The sequence below is a fragment of the Oreochromis niloticus genome, linkage group LG23, assembly GCF_001858045.2.
Source record: "Oreochromis niloticus isolate F11D_XX linkage group LG23, O_niloticus_UMD_NMBU, whole genome shotgun sequence".
Taxonomy (NCBI): Eukaryota; Metazoa; Chordata; class Actinopteri; order Cichliformes; family Cichlidae; genus Oreochromis; species Oreochromis niloticus.
The window spans coordinates 25,889,979-25,906,876 of NC_031986.2; the positions used below are offsets into that span (position 1 = coordinate 25,889,979).

Below are 16,898 nucleotides of genomic sequence, written 5' to 3' on the forward strand. Positions count from 1 at the left end.
GCTCTGTGCTGGATTTTTTTAAAGAATTGTAATAATTAATATACTATGTGTATGCTGTTTCATTTGTATTTTATTTTTTATATACTTTTTAGATCTAAAGTTTTTATATCAAGGTTGCAGTGGATTTTATTTGTTGTTGTTGTTGTTGTTGTTTTTTGTTTTCATTCACAATGCAATAAAAGAAAAAATACCGAGGAATAAAATTGCCTCATGAATAAACACTTTTTTTCCAACTCTGTTACTTTCATGTGAAACTGGCACAAACGACACGGTTTGGTTTTATTTTGGAATCTCCCACCGGAACCGAAATTTGTTAATTGAGTTTAATTTGACAGTGGAGCGCGAGCTCGGCGGAGAAAGACGTAGAGAAAGAGAAAAAAAAAGGAAGAGAGGGAGGCCGTGTTCGCGTGGAGGAAAACAGAAAAGAGAGCGGCGGGTGGAGAGGAGGAGGAGGAGGAGGTGGAGGAAGAGCGGGATAAACCCAGCAGACGCACGGACGACGGGACGGCAAGGAAAGAAAAGAAAGGTGGAATAACCCGCGAGCTGCGCGTGAGGTGCCCGGAGGGATATTTTCTCCTTTTTTTTTTTTGTTTTGTTTTTTTTGTTTTGTTTGGGGGCTCAAAGTGTTTGGATCTGATCCGCTGCTGTTGTCGCTCCCAGCCGGGACTCCGCGGAGGTACACACAAACACACACACACGCACTCGGGCTCAGTCCGGTACCGGACGGCACGTGTGCAGGAAGGTGGGTGCGTGCCCAGGTGTGCGCGGTTGTCTGTGTGTTTGTGAGTGTGTGTGTGTACGTGTCTGCTGTTCGGGGTTAAATTTGGCGTTTTTCCAGCGGAGTTCTGCGCAGCACGGGACACCTTGTTTGTGACCTGTGCGTGCGCGTGCGCGCACCATGCGCGCGTGCTCTTTGTAATGACTTTGGAGCTTTTTTAAAAAAAAAAAAATCTAGTTTTATTTTTAATTTAATTCTGGGAGCAAACCGAACCCCGCTGAGTGTGTGACAGCGTGTCCATGAGCGTGCGCGTGCGCGCACACGACCCCGTCCTGAGCCCGCACGCGGCGGATCGATGAGGAGGATGGATTTGTGGATTTATTTACCTTGATGGGATTTTTTTTTTTTTTTTTTTCGTTTTAATCTCACCGGCTTGGAGCTGATGGATGTTCACTCGGAAGTAAGAAAAACTGGATCTTACAGCTCAGGAGAAGAACACGGTGAGTTTTAGAGTTATTTTTGATATAAAAACAGAGCGAAGTTTACAGTTAAACTTTTCTGTTAATCCTCTAATGTTCCACTGATGATTAACATGTCTGTATATAAGTTTGCACCAATAATCAGACACTGACGTCTTCATATTATCCTGCTTTTAATTCACTTTAAAACACTCAAATATTCCTCAGACTGAAGGAAATATTCTTTACATTGTTGATATAATTTTTTCCTGCAGTTTGGGAATTTTCCTGCTCATCTTCGACATTTTTTTTTATGACTTTTATTGCAGTTTTTGTCACATTCACAAGCGCAGAGAGCGCTATCTGCTGACCTGGTGCGTTTGTGTTTTATTTAAGGACAGCTTTTAGAGTTTTCTACATGTAAGAATTTGCTGCTTTTCTTGTGACCTTGTTATAACTTGTTATAGCCTTTTCAGAGCGTTCCACATTAAAGTTTCTGATGAAATCACTTGTGTGCTACCATCATTGCAGATGTGTGCTGTCCATGTTTTTGTGTCATACAATAGTGCTGTTCATTTAGTCGCCTCTCATTCGTGTAGTTTCCTTGTTACTTTGGAACATGTTAAGTAAACCTATGCTGCAGGTACGTCATAATGTACCTTCGCCCTAACCTGACATGCACCTCCCCAGAAATGTAAGTACACTTTGCGCGGAGACAGTTGGCTGCCGTTGTTTCCTCGTACACTTCCAGCTACTTCTTCTTCTGCTGTCATTTTTCAAATTGAGTGGAAGAGAATGGATCAACTAGAAGAGTGAAAGTTCACGACCAGCCTAGTGTTTTAGCACCCAAATTGCAGAGCAGCACTTGCTCACCACCTCAACTATAAATGCTCGCAATAGCAATGTCGTTGGCCATGTGGGAAGGATACACCTGGGCTCTAAGCAGAAGTAAAAGTCGTACATAATGGGGACATTATGGTTCAGCGTTGGAAGCTCGTTGACAGCCTGAGTGCAGACACAAACTGGCAGTCTACTGGCCAAAAGCTTCTGCTGTCAGGTGGGGGCAGCATCAAAAAAATGATAACACAGGTCTGTGGACGACTCTTGCTTGTGCACCAGCCAGCAACAGAGAACTACAGAGTGTTAAAAACAATGAAATCTGTGCGTTCTCATCCTACATTCTTTTGATATTTGATGGGGTTTTTGGGGGGGGGTTGTTGGCAGTTCTTCTGTTCTTAGTGAGCTCCAGTGTCGCTTCCCTTCCTTGTTCTGGAACACTTCAGCATTCGCACGACACGCAGCGTCATCCATGTTGAGCAGTTTTGATTTTGGTAAGAGTGCACGGGAGCACATTTGCAGTGGTCTCTGTACGCTCAAAAACCTCCCCAAGCTGACGCAACCACTGTAGCATAAATTAAAACTTAACCTGGGAATACCCGAGTGCGGCTGTTTCACACTTCAGTTCTGGCGCTGCTGCTGATCACCTCATCATGAATCCCGGGTGTGTACCTCTGAAGTCATACCTCTGGTTTGTCCTCGGTATGGCATTGAGTCTCATCAGGAGCCTTTCAAAATTGGAGAGTTTGGTCTGCAAAGCAGTTTTTGTACTGGAATTTAACCAGATTGTGTGATGCTGCTATTCTCTGTAAATAAAAAGTAGACCTTCCACTGTTTTAAGCAACATGGAGTGGAGAGCATGCACATTTTGTGTTTTATCCCAGGTAAAAATAACACCTTTGCTGCACAAAGCAAAAGAGGGCACACACAGGACCAGCACAAAGAATCCAGTCAATTTCCAGAATAAAAGAACATATGTGCACTGCTTACGAAGCATTCTTGGTATAATTGATGCAATGTAAAGGACAGAACGAAACCTCATCCACACCCAGTCTACTTCCTGGGTTACTCATGCCAGCCCCCAGGCTTAAGCAGGGGTTACACTCAGTTGCAGACCTGCATGTGGACACCTGCAGACACCACTGTGCAGAACATTCTTTGAAGTCCTGACGGACACGTGCAGAAGGTGGACTTCCGTACAGAGTCTCTGAGGACAAGTTTATACTCTAAAAAAATCGAAGACACAAGGAGGTCTGCAAAGAACCTTGTGCTCCCTACTTTATGGTGGAATTAAAGTCACTTGGACACAAGTGGACTTGAGCAGACTTACTGACCTGGAGTCTATAACACCCATGTATTTCTGGATATACAGCAGAATACTCTGGAGTTCATCTCAACCACTCAACATCATGAAAGACAGAGTCTTGTGTGTGTGTGTGTGTGTGTGTGTGTGTGTGTGTGTGTGTGTGTGTGTGTGTGTGTTTTGTTTTTGGTTTTTTTTGTTAATGTAAATTGTATCAAGCTGTACAGAGCAGGAAGTTGTTCACAGAAAGAGTACAGAAAATCTGATGAAATTTAAAAGTAAAAGACCCCATGCAGACTGAATGCTCCTTCTGAAAGGCTCTTGGTGTAATTTGAAGGCATACAAAAAATAAAACAAGCTGATGGAACTAGGGATGCACCGATACCGATACTGGTATCGGGTATCGGTGCCGATACTGTAAAATGTGTGCGTACTCGTACTCGTAAAAGTTAACCGATACCATGAACCGATACTCATAATTCCCATGGACTTAAACGCCACGGTAACATAAGGTGTTCACAGTTGATGTTATGTGATGTAACTCTACCCTGAATATAATTTGCCCTGTAATATGTCGCAAGGTAAATACAGGTAATTAGAGCAATCAAACTGTTACGTTAATCATAAAAGTATTATTTTATGGTATGTAACTCTGAAGGGAGTTAAAATATTTTTCAGAGTTCTAATTTTCTGGAGGCCTGTGAAGGTAGCATAAAACGGGACCTTGCATGGGGAGATGCACGAGGTTAGCTGAACCAAAGTGAGAGACTCGACTAGTTTTACTGAGGTTAACCAGCACAAAAGAGTGTGTGACTAGAAAACTGACCGTGTGAGAGCTTCACAACAGAGTGTGGGTGAAGTGACTTTTTGTTTCAATGGTCGCACCACCGTGCTGTGTTTCCAGCTACGACCGCCGAGGCTACAGGCTAGCCCGGACTGCTTGGCTGCGCCTCGGAGGCAGCCGCTATGGACTGTCGGAGAGCTGGACAGTGACTCGCTAACGCGCTGTAGCAGAGACAGCATCGGGTCCGCAGGGAGTGGATTTAGTGTGGGACTGGTGAACGGCGATCTACCGATCAGCTGAACTGTAAGTCAGACTTTTGTGCTCTTACTGGGGAGAAGAGGATTTTTCTCCATCGTCCAGCGTGAGCAGCAAACAGGCCTGCAACAAGTGTGAATGTGAGTGTGTGTGGGGCCCAGGTGTGAATATTGTATGTTTAGTGGATTTATATAACGTGTTTTGGAGTGTATATTAGTGAGTCACTTACCAAAAGGTGATAACATAAGTTGGGTTGTTTAATATAATTTGAAAGGGAATTATGTCATTTATACAGTGTATTTCATTTGGTTAAGGAATTGGAATATCATTTGAGTTTAAAAAAGGGATGTGTTGTACAGTATTTGTCTCTGCCCTTACGTTCAGTAAACGTTTCGTTTGTGTTAAAGAGTTGTGTGGGGTCGTTTCTTTACTACTGGTTAAGTTTAACTTGTGTGTGGTAGAAGTATCGGTTTTTGTACTCGGTATCGGCAAGTACTCAGATCCAAGTATCGGTATCGGATCGGTTTGAAAAAATTGGTATCGTTGCATCCCTAGATGGAACAGTTCCCGAGGTGATGCACGCTTAGAGAGTAACTAAGTGTGCATCAGTGGGTTATTTTTAGTGTGGTTATTTTGACCTGTGGTAACAGCAGTGCACTTCCCCACAGGGTTGGTTAATTAGACAACCAAGTTATGAGAGTGCATTGTCTAATGATTTGTTTGCAGATGTTTCTTTTAGGTGATTTTTCCATTTTTGTTTTGCTAATTTAAAAGTATGACATCTGGTCAGTTTGAAAGCATAAACCTGAAAAGCACCATTAAAGCAGGCAGTAGCAGTTGGAGTTGGGCCGTCTTACACATAATCTTCCTGCCCTGATTCGAGTCTCTCTTTCAGTAAACACCAGCCAAGATGTCTTTAGAGTGCTGTCCAGTCAATTGGTGCTGAAAATTGAAATTAGCAATGTTAGAAATGGAAATTGAAATTGGAGTGTGTTTTTGAATGTGGATCATTTAATAGCTAAATTTTGTTTATACAGAGATGTTTAACCCAGGCATCCTTTTGTTCTATAATTTGCTGGGTTGGTCCTCTTGAAAACCAAAATAATTCCATGATTGCGATTGAGGAGAGTGGGGTTAATTTCTGATTGCTGATCAAATCTTCAGCTCATATGTTTTTCACAGAATCAAACTGGGGGGACAGGCTCAATTTTTGCCAGTTATAATACCAATACATCGGCCTTGGTTATTTACTGACACAGAGCATTGGCCAATATCAGCCTTAAATTAAGTGATGATGGAATTTTTTACCTGACCTCGGTGTTTGCCACAAGATTTGACTGGATTAATGTGAGTGGTTTAAAAGAAGCGACACCGTTCGATGGAGTGTGTCAACTTGCTTGCCCACAGTCTATGATTACGTCAAAACATTTCCAAACATGCAGCACTGTGAAAAATGATTGAGACACATCTCATGTCTTTATATTTTGCTTCCAAGCAACCAGACCTAGCAGCTGTAAGTTCTTCAGTCTTTGTGAAGCTCTTTCTTTGGACATTGGCTGCTTTTTCACTTATTTTCAGTCAGCGGGTTGTAACTGACCATTTTCAGAGGAAAGTCTTTTTTGTTGTTGTTGTTGCTGTTGTTGGTGTTGTTGTTAAGCCACTTAATGAAAAAAACAAGATTGAAATGCCACTGGTGTTGGGGATCTGAGTAACAACACCGCTGGCATTTCTGAGCATTACTGTGATCTGAAACCCACTGCAAGGCAGTAAAATCACACCTGGGTAAAAAAAACACACGAGGGAAAACAATCAGTCATGGATTGGCCTCCCCAGAGCCCCGACCAGTTGGAAAATTTGTCCAGTTACCCACAAATAAATTCAGTGTTTTACATTAGCTATAGTATCTTTGCTAGTTGTCAGGTCATCATAAGGTAAACTGGCAATACGTTAACTATCATCAGATGTGGCTATTTAGATTGAACAAACCGTGATGTTAAGCCTGCACCAGATTTCTTTGGCAAAGGGTTTGAGAACAATATCTCCCATAATCCCGTGCTTCTTTCCAACACCAGTAAGATATGTCGTATTGGTTGCTTTGGAGACCCCTAGTGGCAGAAATCACATGCTGTTTAATATTAAATGAGTCAGCGCGTCTTTATATCCCTGTTTGATTTTCTTCAGTGTCACGTTCTCAGAATATTTCTCTCAGCCCAGTGAATTATCTCTTGTTGTGTTCCTGCAATGACTCACGCTCTGAGTTTGCTGCGACACTTCAGTACTTCTTCCTAAATCATGTAAAACCCACAAGGCTCCCAGAGTGTAAAAATATCGCTTATGTAATGTGTCCAACCGTCTGCACTCGGATTACAGCCATAATTGCTGCGAGAGTTTATTTTTTAGAGTTTTTCAAAGTTTAAACTCATCTGAACATTTATTTTAGTCATTTTTATTTGTGTTTCGTTAATTAACTGATTATCTTTGTAGTTTTGATTTCTAAAGTTTCATTTTTCAGGCCTTGTCTGGTAGAGCTGTGCAATCAGCTAAATTTAATACTGTAATTCTGTCTTCATTTACTTATTAAAATAAGCCGGTTGAGATTATTCTACCACATTCTGTTTTGCAATAATACATTCCACCCATTCGGGAAAATGTAAAGGAAGAGAATGTGAAAGTCAGCTTCTCTCCCCCGTTGTGAGCTTTAGGTCAGCTCACAATGATTTAATTATTTATTTGTTTAGTTAGTCAATACAGCTTAATTATAATTAAAATTCAAGGAAATTTACTTAATTACAAAAGACAAGGCTTCTTCTTTTTTAAAAACAAGTCTTTAAGTAACTGTGATCGCAGTATTGACCAGAATAACTGTCATGATTTTTTTATTTTTTTTATTACCATAATCGAGCGTCACTATCTGAAGTCACATACACCAGTAATCAGTTTTAAAAACAATTAGGGAACCTTAATTGAAGTCACATATTTTGCTGAATTTCACAAAGATTTTCCTGGACTTTCAGCTGTTTCTTTTTTCTGGTCTTCATTCTGTCCTAATATTTCCAGACCTCCCACTGTGTTTCTGAAAAAGACTTCAGTGAAAGAAATCCAGTTTTGGGGGCAGAGTCATTCTCTTTGCAGCTACTCATTTAAATCTTGGGCAAAGTAGATTTTTGGCTACTTCTACACTAATCTGGATAAATTTGAAAACAGTGTTTTCGTCTAAAAATGCTCTGTGCCCACACAATCGTTTTCAAACGTTTTCATGCACACTGAAAACGTTTACGTTGCAGTACTGCGGATGCGTGAATCGTACGACGTTTCGACCTGCGTCATTTCCGTCTGCCGTTTATTTACTTTCCGGCTTTTTGAAACGTTGCGGCAAAATGGGAAAAGCACCGAGTTTTTTTAAATGGACTGACAATGAGGTGGAGTTGTTGCTGCGAGTAACACAAGAGTACAAAGTTGCTGAACAACAACTCTGAGTAAACATTCCGTCGTCTTTGAAGAAAAGCTATCTGAAGCATGTACACTGATATTAATTTTTAATAGGGCTGTCAAAATTGAGCGCAAACAAAATAACTGCTGTAAAATGCCATTGCCATCTTAGTTGAATTGGTCACATCACATGACTAAAATGTGATATCGTTTTTGAAAGGCTCCGTTTTCGCTGTCCACACTGTGATGTGAAAACGGCATTTTCAAATTTATCCACTTTGGAGAGTGTTTTTAAAAAGCTCAGTTTTCCTTGACCAAAAACGCCGTCTCAGTGTGGACGGAAGGCCAAAACAGAGAGAAAAAGATGCGTTTTTAAACAAAAACATATTAGTTTGGACATGGCCTTCATTTGATCCCATGCGGCTTTTTGTTATGCAGCTGTCATGCCTTTTTCTGTATTTCTTGCAATCCTGAGGTCAAAAAAAGCTCTTTCAGACTGCTTTGCACCAGGCATCGAAATCTAAAAAGATGAATGTGATCTTTAGATCCTGGTAGAATCGATTAATGAAAATCAATCCTTATGTTTAGCTATCGCGTTCAGTTTGAGGTTAAAACAGGAGGGTTAAAGATGATTTTAGCACCTTTTAAAGGGACTTTATTTCCTCCTTTCTCATTACCAGAGAGATTTCCCAGCGATCAGCAGGGCAGTCCAGATAAATCCAGGTTAAATAAACAGCGTTTTCCCTGCAGGGGTCATTAAAGTTTCATCTCAGTCTCTCGTCTCGTAAAATTAAAACAAAGCCGAGCGGAGAGCACGAAGGTAATGAATCCGTCCAGAAAATTGCAGCTCAGATTAGCCTCGGTGGCCAGCAGCACAGCTGGATCATCAGGAGTTTGAGAGAGGAGCTCCACGTGCAGCTGGCTGCAAACACAACAATCTGGAGCTGACGTTCGCAACTGTAACATCTACATCTGTGAGGGAATGAGAGGAGGGAGAGATTTTAGAGATGTTTCAAAACATATATGGGTAACTGAAGGCAGCTGAAAGAGGAAAGATACACTCACGCCATAACTAAAAATGTCTGAGTGGTTTAAGTTCATCTGAGCAGCAATTTAAATGTGCTTAGTTTGAAAGAGTAACTTATAAAGAGGAAGGAAGGATGAAGCTGCTCTGAAAAAGTCGTACATAAATGTCAAATGTGCATTTTGTTGTCATATGCTGCATTTTCTCGAGACTTTCTTTAAAAAATAGCTCCAATTTGGCTGGAAATATTACATAATATTTCTAAGAAAGGCTTGCAGTTTCCATTATCTTTGAGATTTTAACATCTAAGAGAAAATTATGTGGCTGAGAAATGCAAAGTAATTTTGGTGTTCATCAGATTTTCTCACAAAAGCAAACAGGGCTCTTGAAGATTCCAGGTATAACATCTTATTCAGAGAATCAGCTAGAATAGCTAATTCACAACAACATAAAAGCCTTGTTTTTCTTGTACTGTGTCACTCTTAACCCCTTAAAGCCTGAAATTTTTTAATATTGAGAATTTATTGAACCATCTGACAAATTAAAAAAAAAAAATTAATTACATTTTAATTTCCATAAATGACTTTTAATTTGTATCTTATTTACTAAATCTAGCATTTTTTCCTTAAAAATGTATTTTTTAATGTATGTGTGTAATTAGGTTTGGGTTTCGAGGGGAAAAATCACACTGATGATGCAGAAGTCTCAAAAGCGCATTAAAATGCTTAAATGTAAGGACATAGAAACCCAACCTTTTCCATTCACAATCCAGTGTACATAACTTGGATTCAGGTATCTGCTGATGCAGACCCCCTTAGGTCTAAGTCATCATTGTCTAAGTCACCCTCACCTGTGATGTAGCTTTTCATGGTGACTGAAATAATAAGATCACAGATATGGGAGGTAGAAATGGGCATTGAAGGCTATCTGGCTCTCCTTTGGAGATGCAGGCTGTGGAGTTCAATCATTCAGGCGGGGCTCGGAGCAGAGCTGCTGCACCTCCACATCAAAAGCAGCCAGCTGAGGTGGCTGAAGCATTTAATTAGGTTGCCTCCTGGACGCCTCCTATGTGAGGGGTTTGAGTATGTCCAACCAGAATGAAAACTCGGGGCAGACCCAGGACACACGTGAGATATTATACCTCTCAGCTGGCTTGGGAACGCCTTAGTGCCCTCCCAGGAGCGCTGGAGGAGGAGCATCTTTGTTGAGTCTGCTGCCCCTGTGATCTGGACCTGGACCTAGCAGCAGAAAAATTAATGATTACTTATAATGATTACTTTCTGTGTCTGCTGACTGCCAAGACTTTGGAGGGGGAAACGTGATATTTTCTGACAGTGTAGAATGAAGGTCATCTGTATTCTTCACTGTGAGGAAGAGGCTGGAAATCGTTTTTTTTTATCTCTGAAGCAACACCAGGCTGCACTAAAACACTGCTTTCCTAACTTGGTAAAGTTAGCTAATTCATTGTCACTGGTCAGATTTCAGCTCAGTGTGGGAGTCTTTACTGCTGGTATCGTGAGCCTTGTTAGTTTCTTCTTTCCCTGCTCTCCCTGTGATTGCACCTCCGCACACACAGAGTGGAGCAGATAGAAACTGGAGAAGAGAAACTGGAGAAGATCAGGTTAAAAACAACACTTTATGTTACTGGAAGTGCAATAAAAAGCTTCCCAACACTGGTATTTTTCAGTCTGTCCCGCTCACCTGACCCCAATGAAAAATTTGTTCAAACAAAAAATCTGTTAATGTAGCAGAGGTGAAATACTAGCAAACCCTAACAGACCCTCCTGCTGCTGATGCATTGTCACATATAGAGCAACAAAGAATTGAATAGATCAGTCAGTTTCAGTCATACTTGATCCACCCTTTTGAGTAAAGATCTACAGTCTACATAAAATCTCTAAAACATGAATAAAAAATAACTTCATCATCACTTCTAGCTACTCCCAGCACTATGGAGAATAAGAAAATTCATCGTGGAAAAGCTAAAAAGGATACAATTCTATTATTTTGTCAGACATTTCAATGAAAAGGTAAAGTGTCACTGATCATAGTCTTGTCTTTGAGTGTAAAAATAGTCCAAATCTAAGTTCATTGGTGGGTTGAATTGAAATCTACAAAGGCCCAGGTTTGTTTGCAGAGCCTTGAGTTTGACATGTGGGCCAACCAATAACATTTTAAGGTCTACTAGCATAATGCTAACAGCACTGCTACGGCTAGTTCAAGTTTGAGCTTCTGAAGTGTTGATGTAGATTTTATATTTTGCATTTCACCTGATTATGGGGACAAAGTCCTGAAGAAATTATAGAATAATTTGGATAAGAAACGATCTGGTGTGGTACATGGGAAAAAAAAGATTTTTAATATGTTTACTAGGAAAAAATATTAAAACTTGTTCGTTGGCTTATTGTACCCTATGTAAGTTTACTGTGCGTTTTGATGTTTTAGTATTTCAACATTTATAGACTAGTCACAGAGTTTTATTGGAAGATATTATAAATTTTATTTTACTTTAGAGTCTGTGACGTAGCCTGATCTTCAGTAAATGGTTACAAGAAATTCATGTGACACTACGACCTCTCAGAGAGGGGATGGTGGCTAATTTGGATGTCCAGTGAAGTTATTGAAGATCATGTCTTGCCCGATAAAGGCTTAAAGACGTCACAATGCTGCTGTCCCAATTGAGATATGGAAAATAATACATAGATAAGAGACGACCAAGAAAAATAAGGAGTATTTTTGTTAAAAACAGTTTTTTTATACTGTGAAAAGTAAATCATCATGTTTTTACGCACAAACTCAAAATACAGATCTAAAAAACATGAAAGAAAACTCTCTTCCTCTTCTGAGAATTTGGCTCAAATTGTGCCGATAAATTTTCCAGTGAGTAGATCCAGCTGTGTGGGCAACACATGACGTAACGCTTTCCCAGGCTAACGTGAACACTAATATCAAGTCTGAAGCAGCCACGATGTCCTCACTTTGACGGTTTTTGTACTGCAATGTGTGCACACAAGCATACAAAGACATGAACATACACACTCAAACGCACTTGTGCACACACAGACACACACACACATACGCACACAGCTGTCCTTCAGCGGTCTGGAGATAAGAGCCGTTATTGAAATCCCAGCTCCCTAACAGCCATCAATTACTCTGTGTGTGTGCGAGTGTGTGTGTGGCAGCTCGTCAGGCAGCTCTGTGCGTGTGTCTGCCGAGCAGCGCCGATACGTTTTCTCTCTCCGCTGGATTATGAGTTCCTCGGGAAAAGAGGCGACGTGCCTTATCAGTCCTCCGGCTGGGCGATAAAACACGTGCACGCGCACACACAGATGTCGAGCCTCGTTATGTGGCTGCAGACAGAGAGCGGCGTGTGTGTCTGCGAGTGTGTGTGCTTCACTGTCAGCGCAGCTGAAATGAAGCCCAAACCGTGCACCAGACTACACTGACTTTCCCTAACTCGTTTACATTTTTTAACCTTTTATGAGTGAAAGTACAATCAAATCATGAGGTGCAGGTGGGCTCACATTATTCAGCAGACATTTGGGCAACACTTCAGCTGCATGAACACAGCTTGCAGCTGTTTTGCAACCTTGACACCTTTACACCTTCACTTTTCAGCACAACCTGAACTCTTATAGGCACGCTTATAATTTCTTTCAGTAGCCTTTAGGAATAGTTCTCCAGGCTTCTTGAAGGACATTCAAAGCTCTTCTTTGGATGTTTCTGCCTTTTGTTCTGTTCTCTGTCAACATGATCCCACACTGTTTCAACAATGTTGAGGTCTGGGCTCTGGGGAGGCCAATCCATGACTGATAGGGTTCCATTGTATGTTTTTCTATCTAGGTATGTTTTTTTACTGCATTAACAGTATGTTTGGGATCATTGTCATGTTGAAAAATGAATGAAGCTGTTGCTAATCAGATGCTTTCCAAATTAAATTGCACTGTGGTTTAAAATCTCACAGTACTTTTCTGTGTTCATAATTCAGCAATTTTAACAAAGCTCCCGAACACCACTGGCTGAAATGCAGCCCCAAACCATGACAGAGCCTCCACCATGTTTTACAGATGGCTGTAGACACTGTTGGACCTCTTCTGTGCATACTGATGATGATTTGATCCTAAAAATATCAAACTTGGATTCATCACTCTATCAGACCTGTTACCACTGATTTTAAATCCAGTTCTTGTATAATTTGGCATACCTTAGCCCTTTCTCCCCATTTCCCTTTCTTAAGAATGGCTTCTTTCCTTCCACTGAAACCATTCTGATGAGGCTTCAGTGAACAGTAGATGAATTAGCTGAAGGTCCAGATGCATCTGGCAGGTCCTGTGTTGGGTCTTTTCTGGATTTTTTTGCTGTTTCTAAAGAACATAACTTTCAAATACTGTATATCTGCTGTAGGTAGTTTTTTTAATTATTTTTGTGATGTGCCACTTCGTATTTCGTCCTCCAATTGTCCAGTTTCCTCAAATTTTTGTAAGTACTCGCTGCACACCATGCTGAGATATCCCAAGCTTTCAGCTAATAGTTCTTTGGTAATCAACTTGTTGGTGCAGAAACGCTATTTTATGTCTATCAGACTGTTGTTTTTGGCATTTTACAAGATTCAGCTTCTTTCAAGATTCAGATGTTACAGCCATTCAATAAATGGGAAGAAATTATGTGTTTTCGTGACATGCTGCTACTAAACCAAAGACACAATTTAAGATGTGTGTGTTATGTGTTGACACAAAACTGGTTCAGCCCTTGAACCAGGTGCCTTTCTTCTGGAATGATTCATAGGTCAGTGTTAAGTGGGTAAACAAACTAAAAACACCCCTCTGAAAATGGTCAGGTACAAGGACTGAACTGAAAAACAATTGAACAAAAACAGCCAAAGAAAAACTTGGAGGATTGAAGGCTGTCTCAACACTCTGCACAGCACTGTAGCTCAGATGCATAAAAAAAATCTATTGACATTATTGTAGAATTTGGAACATTTGTCTTTTGATCAGAAAGTCACCTCTCTGACAGAGGTTTTCCCCTCTCTCCCCAACAGCTATGTTGTTGTGGTCCCCAGGTCTGCCTTCAGTAAGAGAATGTTGTTTATGCCTGTGCACCAAACAACAGTTCAGCGTACCCAGCCTTCTTAGAGTCATTGGGTGGAGTGCTGGAGAGTGCTACATCTACGGACTCTATTGTTCAACTCTCACATGGGCATTGATGGTTATGCCTTGAAGGGTGTGAATGAAAGGAATGGCCTGTCTGATCTGTACCCCTATTGGTGTTCTGTTATTGAACTTCTGTGCTAACCACAGCTTATCCATAATGAGGGTATTCATAAGTCCACATGGCACCTGTACACCCATCGGATCGATGACTGATTTTGTAATCATATCATCAGACCTGGAGCCATATTTCTTGGATACGTGGATAAAGAGAGGTGCTGAGCTGTCAACAGATCACCACCTGGTGTTTTACTCAACATTTTGGTTCTCAGATCTTCTTCAGATTAACTTGTGTATGAGTGTAACTGATTGAGCGCATTTAAAGTTTCAATACTGAAGAACTTTCAGTGAAATCTGACATGGACATGGACAAAAGCCTGATGTGAATAGAAAGCAAAATACATAGTTAAACCAGATGTTCCAGTACATTTTAAGCTTCCCATACAGGTGAAATGCTACTGACTTTTTTCACAACCCTCCAAACACCTGTGCTCACTTTATCAAAGTATCGTCTCCTCAGACCTTCATTAGGTTTGCTTTTGTACGACAGCAGCTGGAATGCTTCCAAACTTTATGCGAAGTTCTTACTTGAAAAGAAGGCAACAACTCCTGCCTGTTTGAACTCATGTTTTTCAGGCATTTGAACAAATTGCACAGCACTACAGATGAATAAATATCCATGACGATCTCTGGAGTTTTTATATTTAAAGCAGTTCTATGAATTCACTGATCTTTTACTTCACCAGCTTAATTAAAACACAGAGGTTAAAATTTGTGGCATTTTATGTGGTCAAAGAAGTGTGTGTAAAAGTGTGTGTAAAAGTGTGTACGACAAGTCAAACGGAGACTGTTTTCTGAAGTATCCCTGCTCTGGTTAAAAAGAAAGAAAGAAATGTAGTGAAAATGTCAAAGGAAATGATTTGTGTTACACAGTGAGACCTTTTTCTTTGCAGAAACCTCATGTGGTTTCAGTCTGACCTGCTCTCATGTGGTTTTTCTCTCCGTCTGCAGACATGGTGGGCTGAGCGGCGTCCTCGAGGCAGACGGCTCCGTCTGAAGCAGAAACCAGCGGAAGGCAGGCCCGCAGCATGGTGAGGTTAAAGTTCAGTTTCAAGTTTATTTTCCTCTGAGCTGTCTGAGCTTCACCTACAGACTGAGTTATAATCATTCCATGCAGAATGAAGTTGAAATGATGATGGAACTTTTTCAACTTAATGTAAGATTTTTAGAGAAAGTCTGAGTTTGGTATTCACAATAGATGGGAGACGGGAAACATAAATTACAGTGTTGGATAAGCAACAAAGATCCACTGGTCGATTGTTGTTCCCCTAGAAGGCTACTATAGCCAATATTTCCAAGAGTTGTCGTGACATGAAATAGCAGTCTGTGCCATGACCTCAGTGGTTTCAGAGTAACTGTTTGGCAGTTACTCTTTAGAAGTTAATTATTTATTGAGTTGAATTTTCAAGGAAGTTGACCACAATTACCAAAGTAAAACATCAAAAAACAAGAACAACAGTTGGTGATTTTAGATATATTTACAGATGCAAGCCAGCTTTTTCACATTAACAAAATCAAAAATTGCATATTTTCCCTCACACCTGAAAGGCTGATTGCATATTGTCTTCAGCACACCCGTGGGCGATGGGGATGCCCAGCTTTGTGAACACAGTAAGTCAAGTATAATTTTTAAATTGATGCCATAGATGCAGCTACTAAAATTCTCAGATGACTTGAAATATCGGTGACCTTGACCTCAACTTTAAGTTCGAGGTTACATGTTCTGAAAATCTTGTGAATGCAGCAACTCTTTCAGAGAAAGATCTGAACTTGTGGCATTGCTTTGTTGTTGTTTGTTGGTATATGTCTGTCGATGTCTGCGTACATCTCTACACTGTAGCACAGCTCAGCAACAAGCAAATATGTGCCGTTTAGAGTAGGGGTGGGTTTTAATAATCGATTCATCGATTAAAATCGATTCTGGCTTGGATAACGTGAAATCGATTCATTAAAATCCTGAATCGATTTTTTAATATAAATTTATTTTGCCCGAAACGCCAGAATCTCAGGTGAAACCTCACAAAATTTCAACAACCACCAAACAGCTAAGACAGTAAATGAGAGCAGGTACACGGATTCTGCACAAGGACGTAAACACACAGCACGGACCCGCGGATCAGAATCAGTGAGATGTCGCCTTTCTCACCCGACGGGCGCTGCAGCTTTAAGCGTATGCGCGCGTTCCCGCGGACGGCAATCACTTTCTGGCACAACAACTGCACGGACACGGTCGGTGCTGAAAGCCAACAGCTCGCTGATTGTGATGTTTCGGCGGGTAGCGCTTTGTGTTCACGCCCTTTTTGCGCTGATTCTAAAGCTGTTAGTTTTATCTCTCTCCAAACAATACTGACCGAACCAGCAGCAAAAGAAGATCCAAACTACGCTTCGTCATGAATTCCCTCTGACTTTTACTGTTTTGCTTCACCCACGATAAAATCACACTTCATGCACAGCTCTCTCTCTCTCTCTCTCTCTGTACTGTTTTCTGCATTATTCGCTTGCTTGTTACGCACAACTCTACTGTTGTTTACAGCGCTGTCGGCCGCTGTTTTTTCCTTTTTTTCGTTTTACATACTTCCGAAAAGAAAACCTAATTTCTGCCGTTCAATACTGAACAAATTTAAACTTTTTAAAATTATGCAAAATGCAAAACGCTTAGCCGTGTCTCTAATAAAACCGCTGTAACGTCAGAGGTAATGTTCATGTGTTGATTAATGGTTTTCTTTCGTTTTTGATGTACTGCAGATACATATTTTTATAAAATCCCAGGCCAGGAAAACCACCTTCATGTTTTTCTGTTTTATCTTCAGCTACTTT

At 40.7% G+C, this 16,898-nt stretch overlaps 1 protein-coding gene across 1 annotated transcript in view; it reads left to right on the forward strand.

Moving 5' to 3' along the window:
* The first annotated feature begins 358 nt into the window (after positions 1-358).
* Positions 359-16,898, forward strand: part of LOC100706598 (BCL-6 corepressor) — a 65,588-nt gene continuing 49,048 nt past the window's right edge. The window contains 2 exon segments of the mRNA XM_005462684.4: positions 359-1,218; positions 15,033-15,112. Coding sequence (XP_005462741.3) covers positions 15,110-15,112 — 3 coding nt within the window. The 5' untranslated portion in view covers positions 359-1,218; positions 15,033-15,109.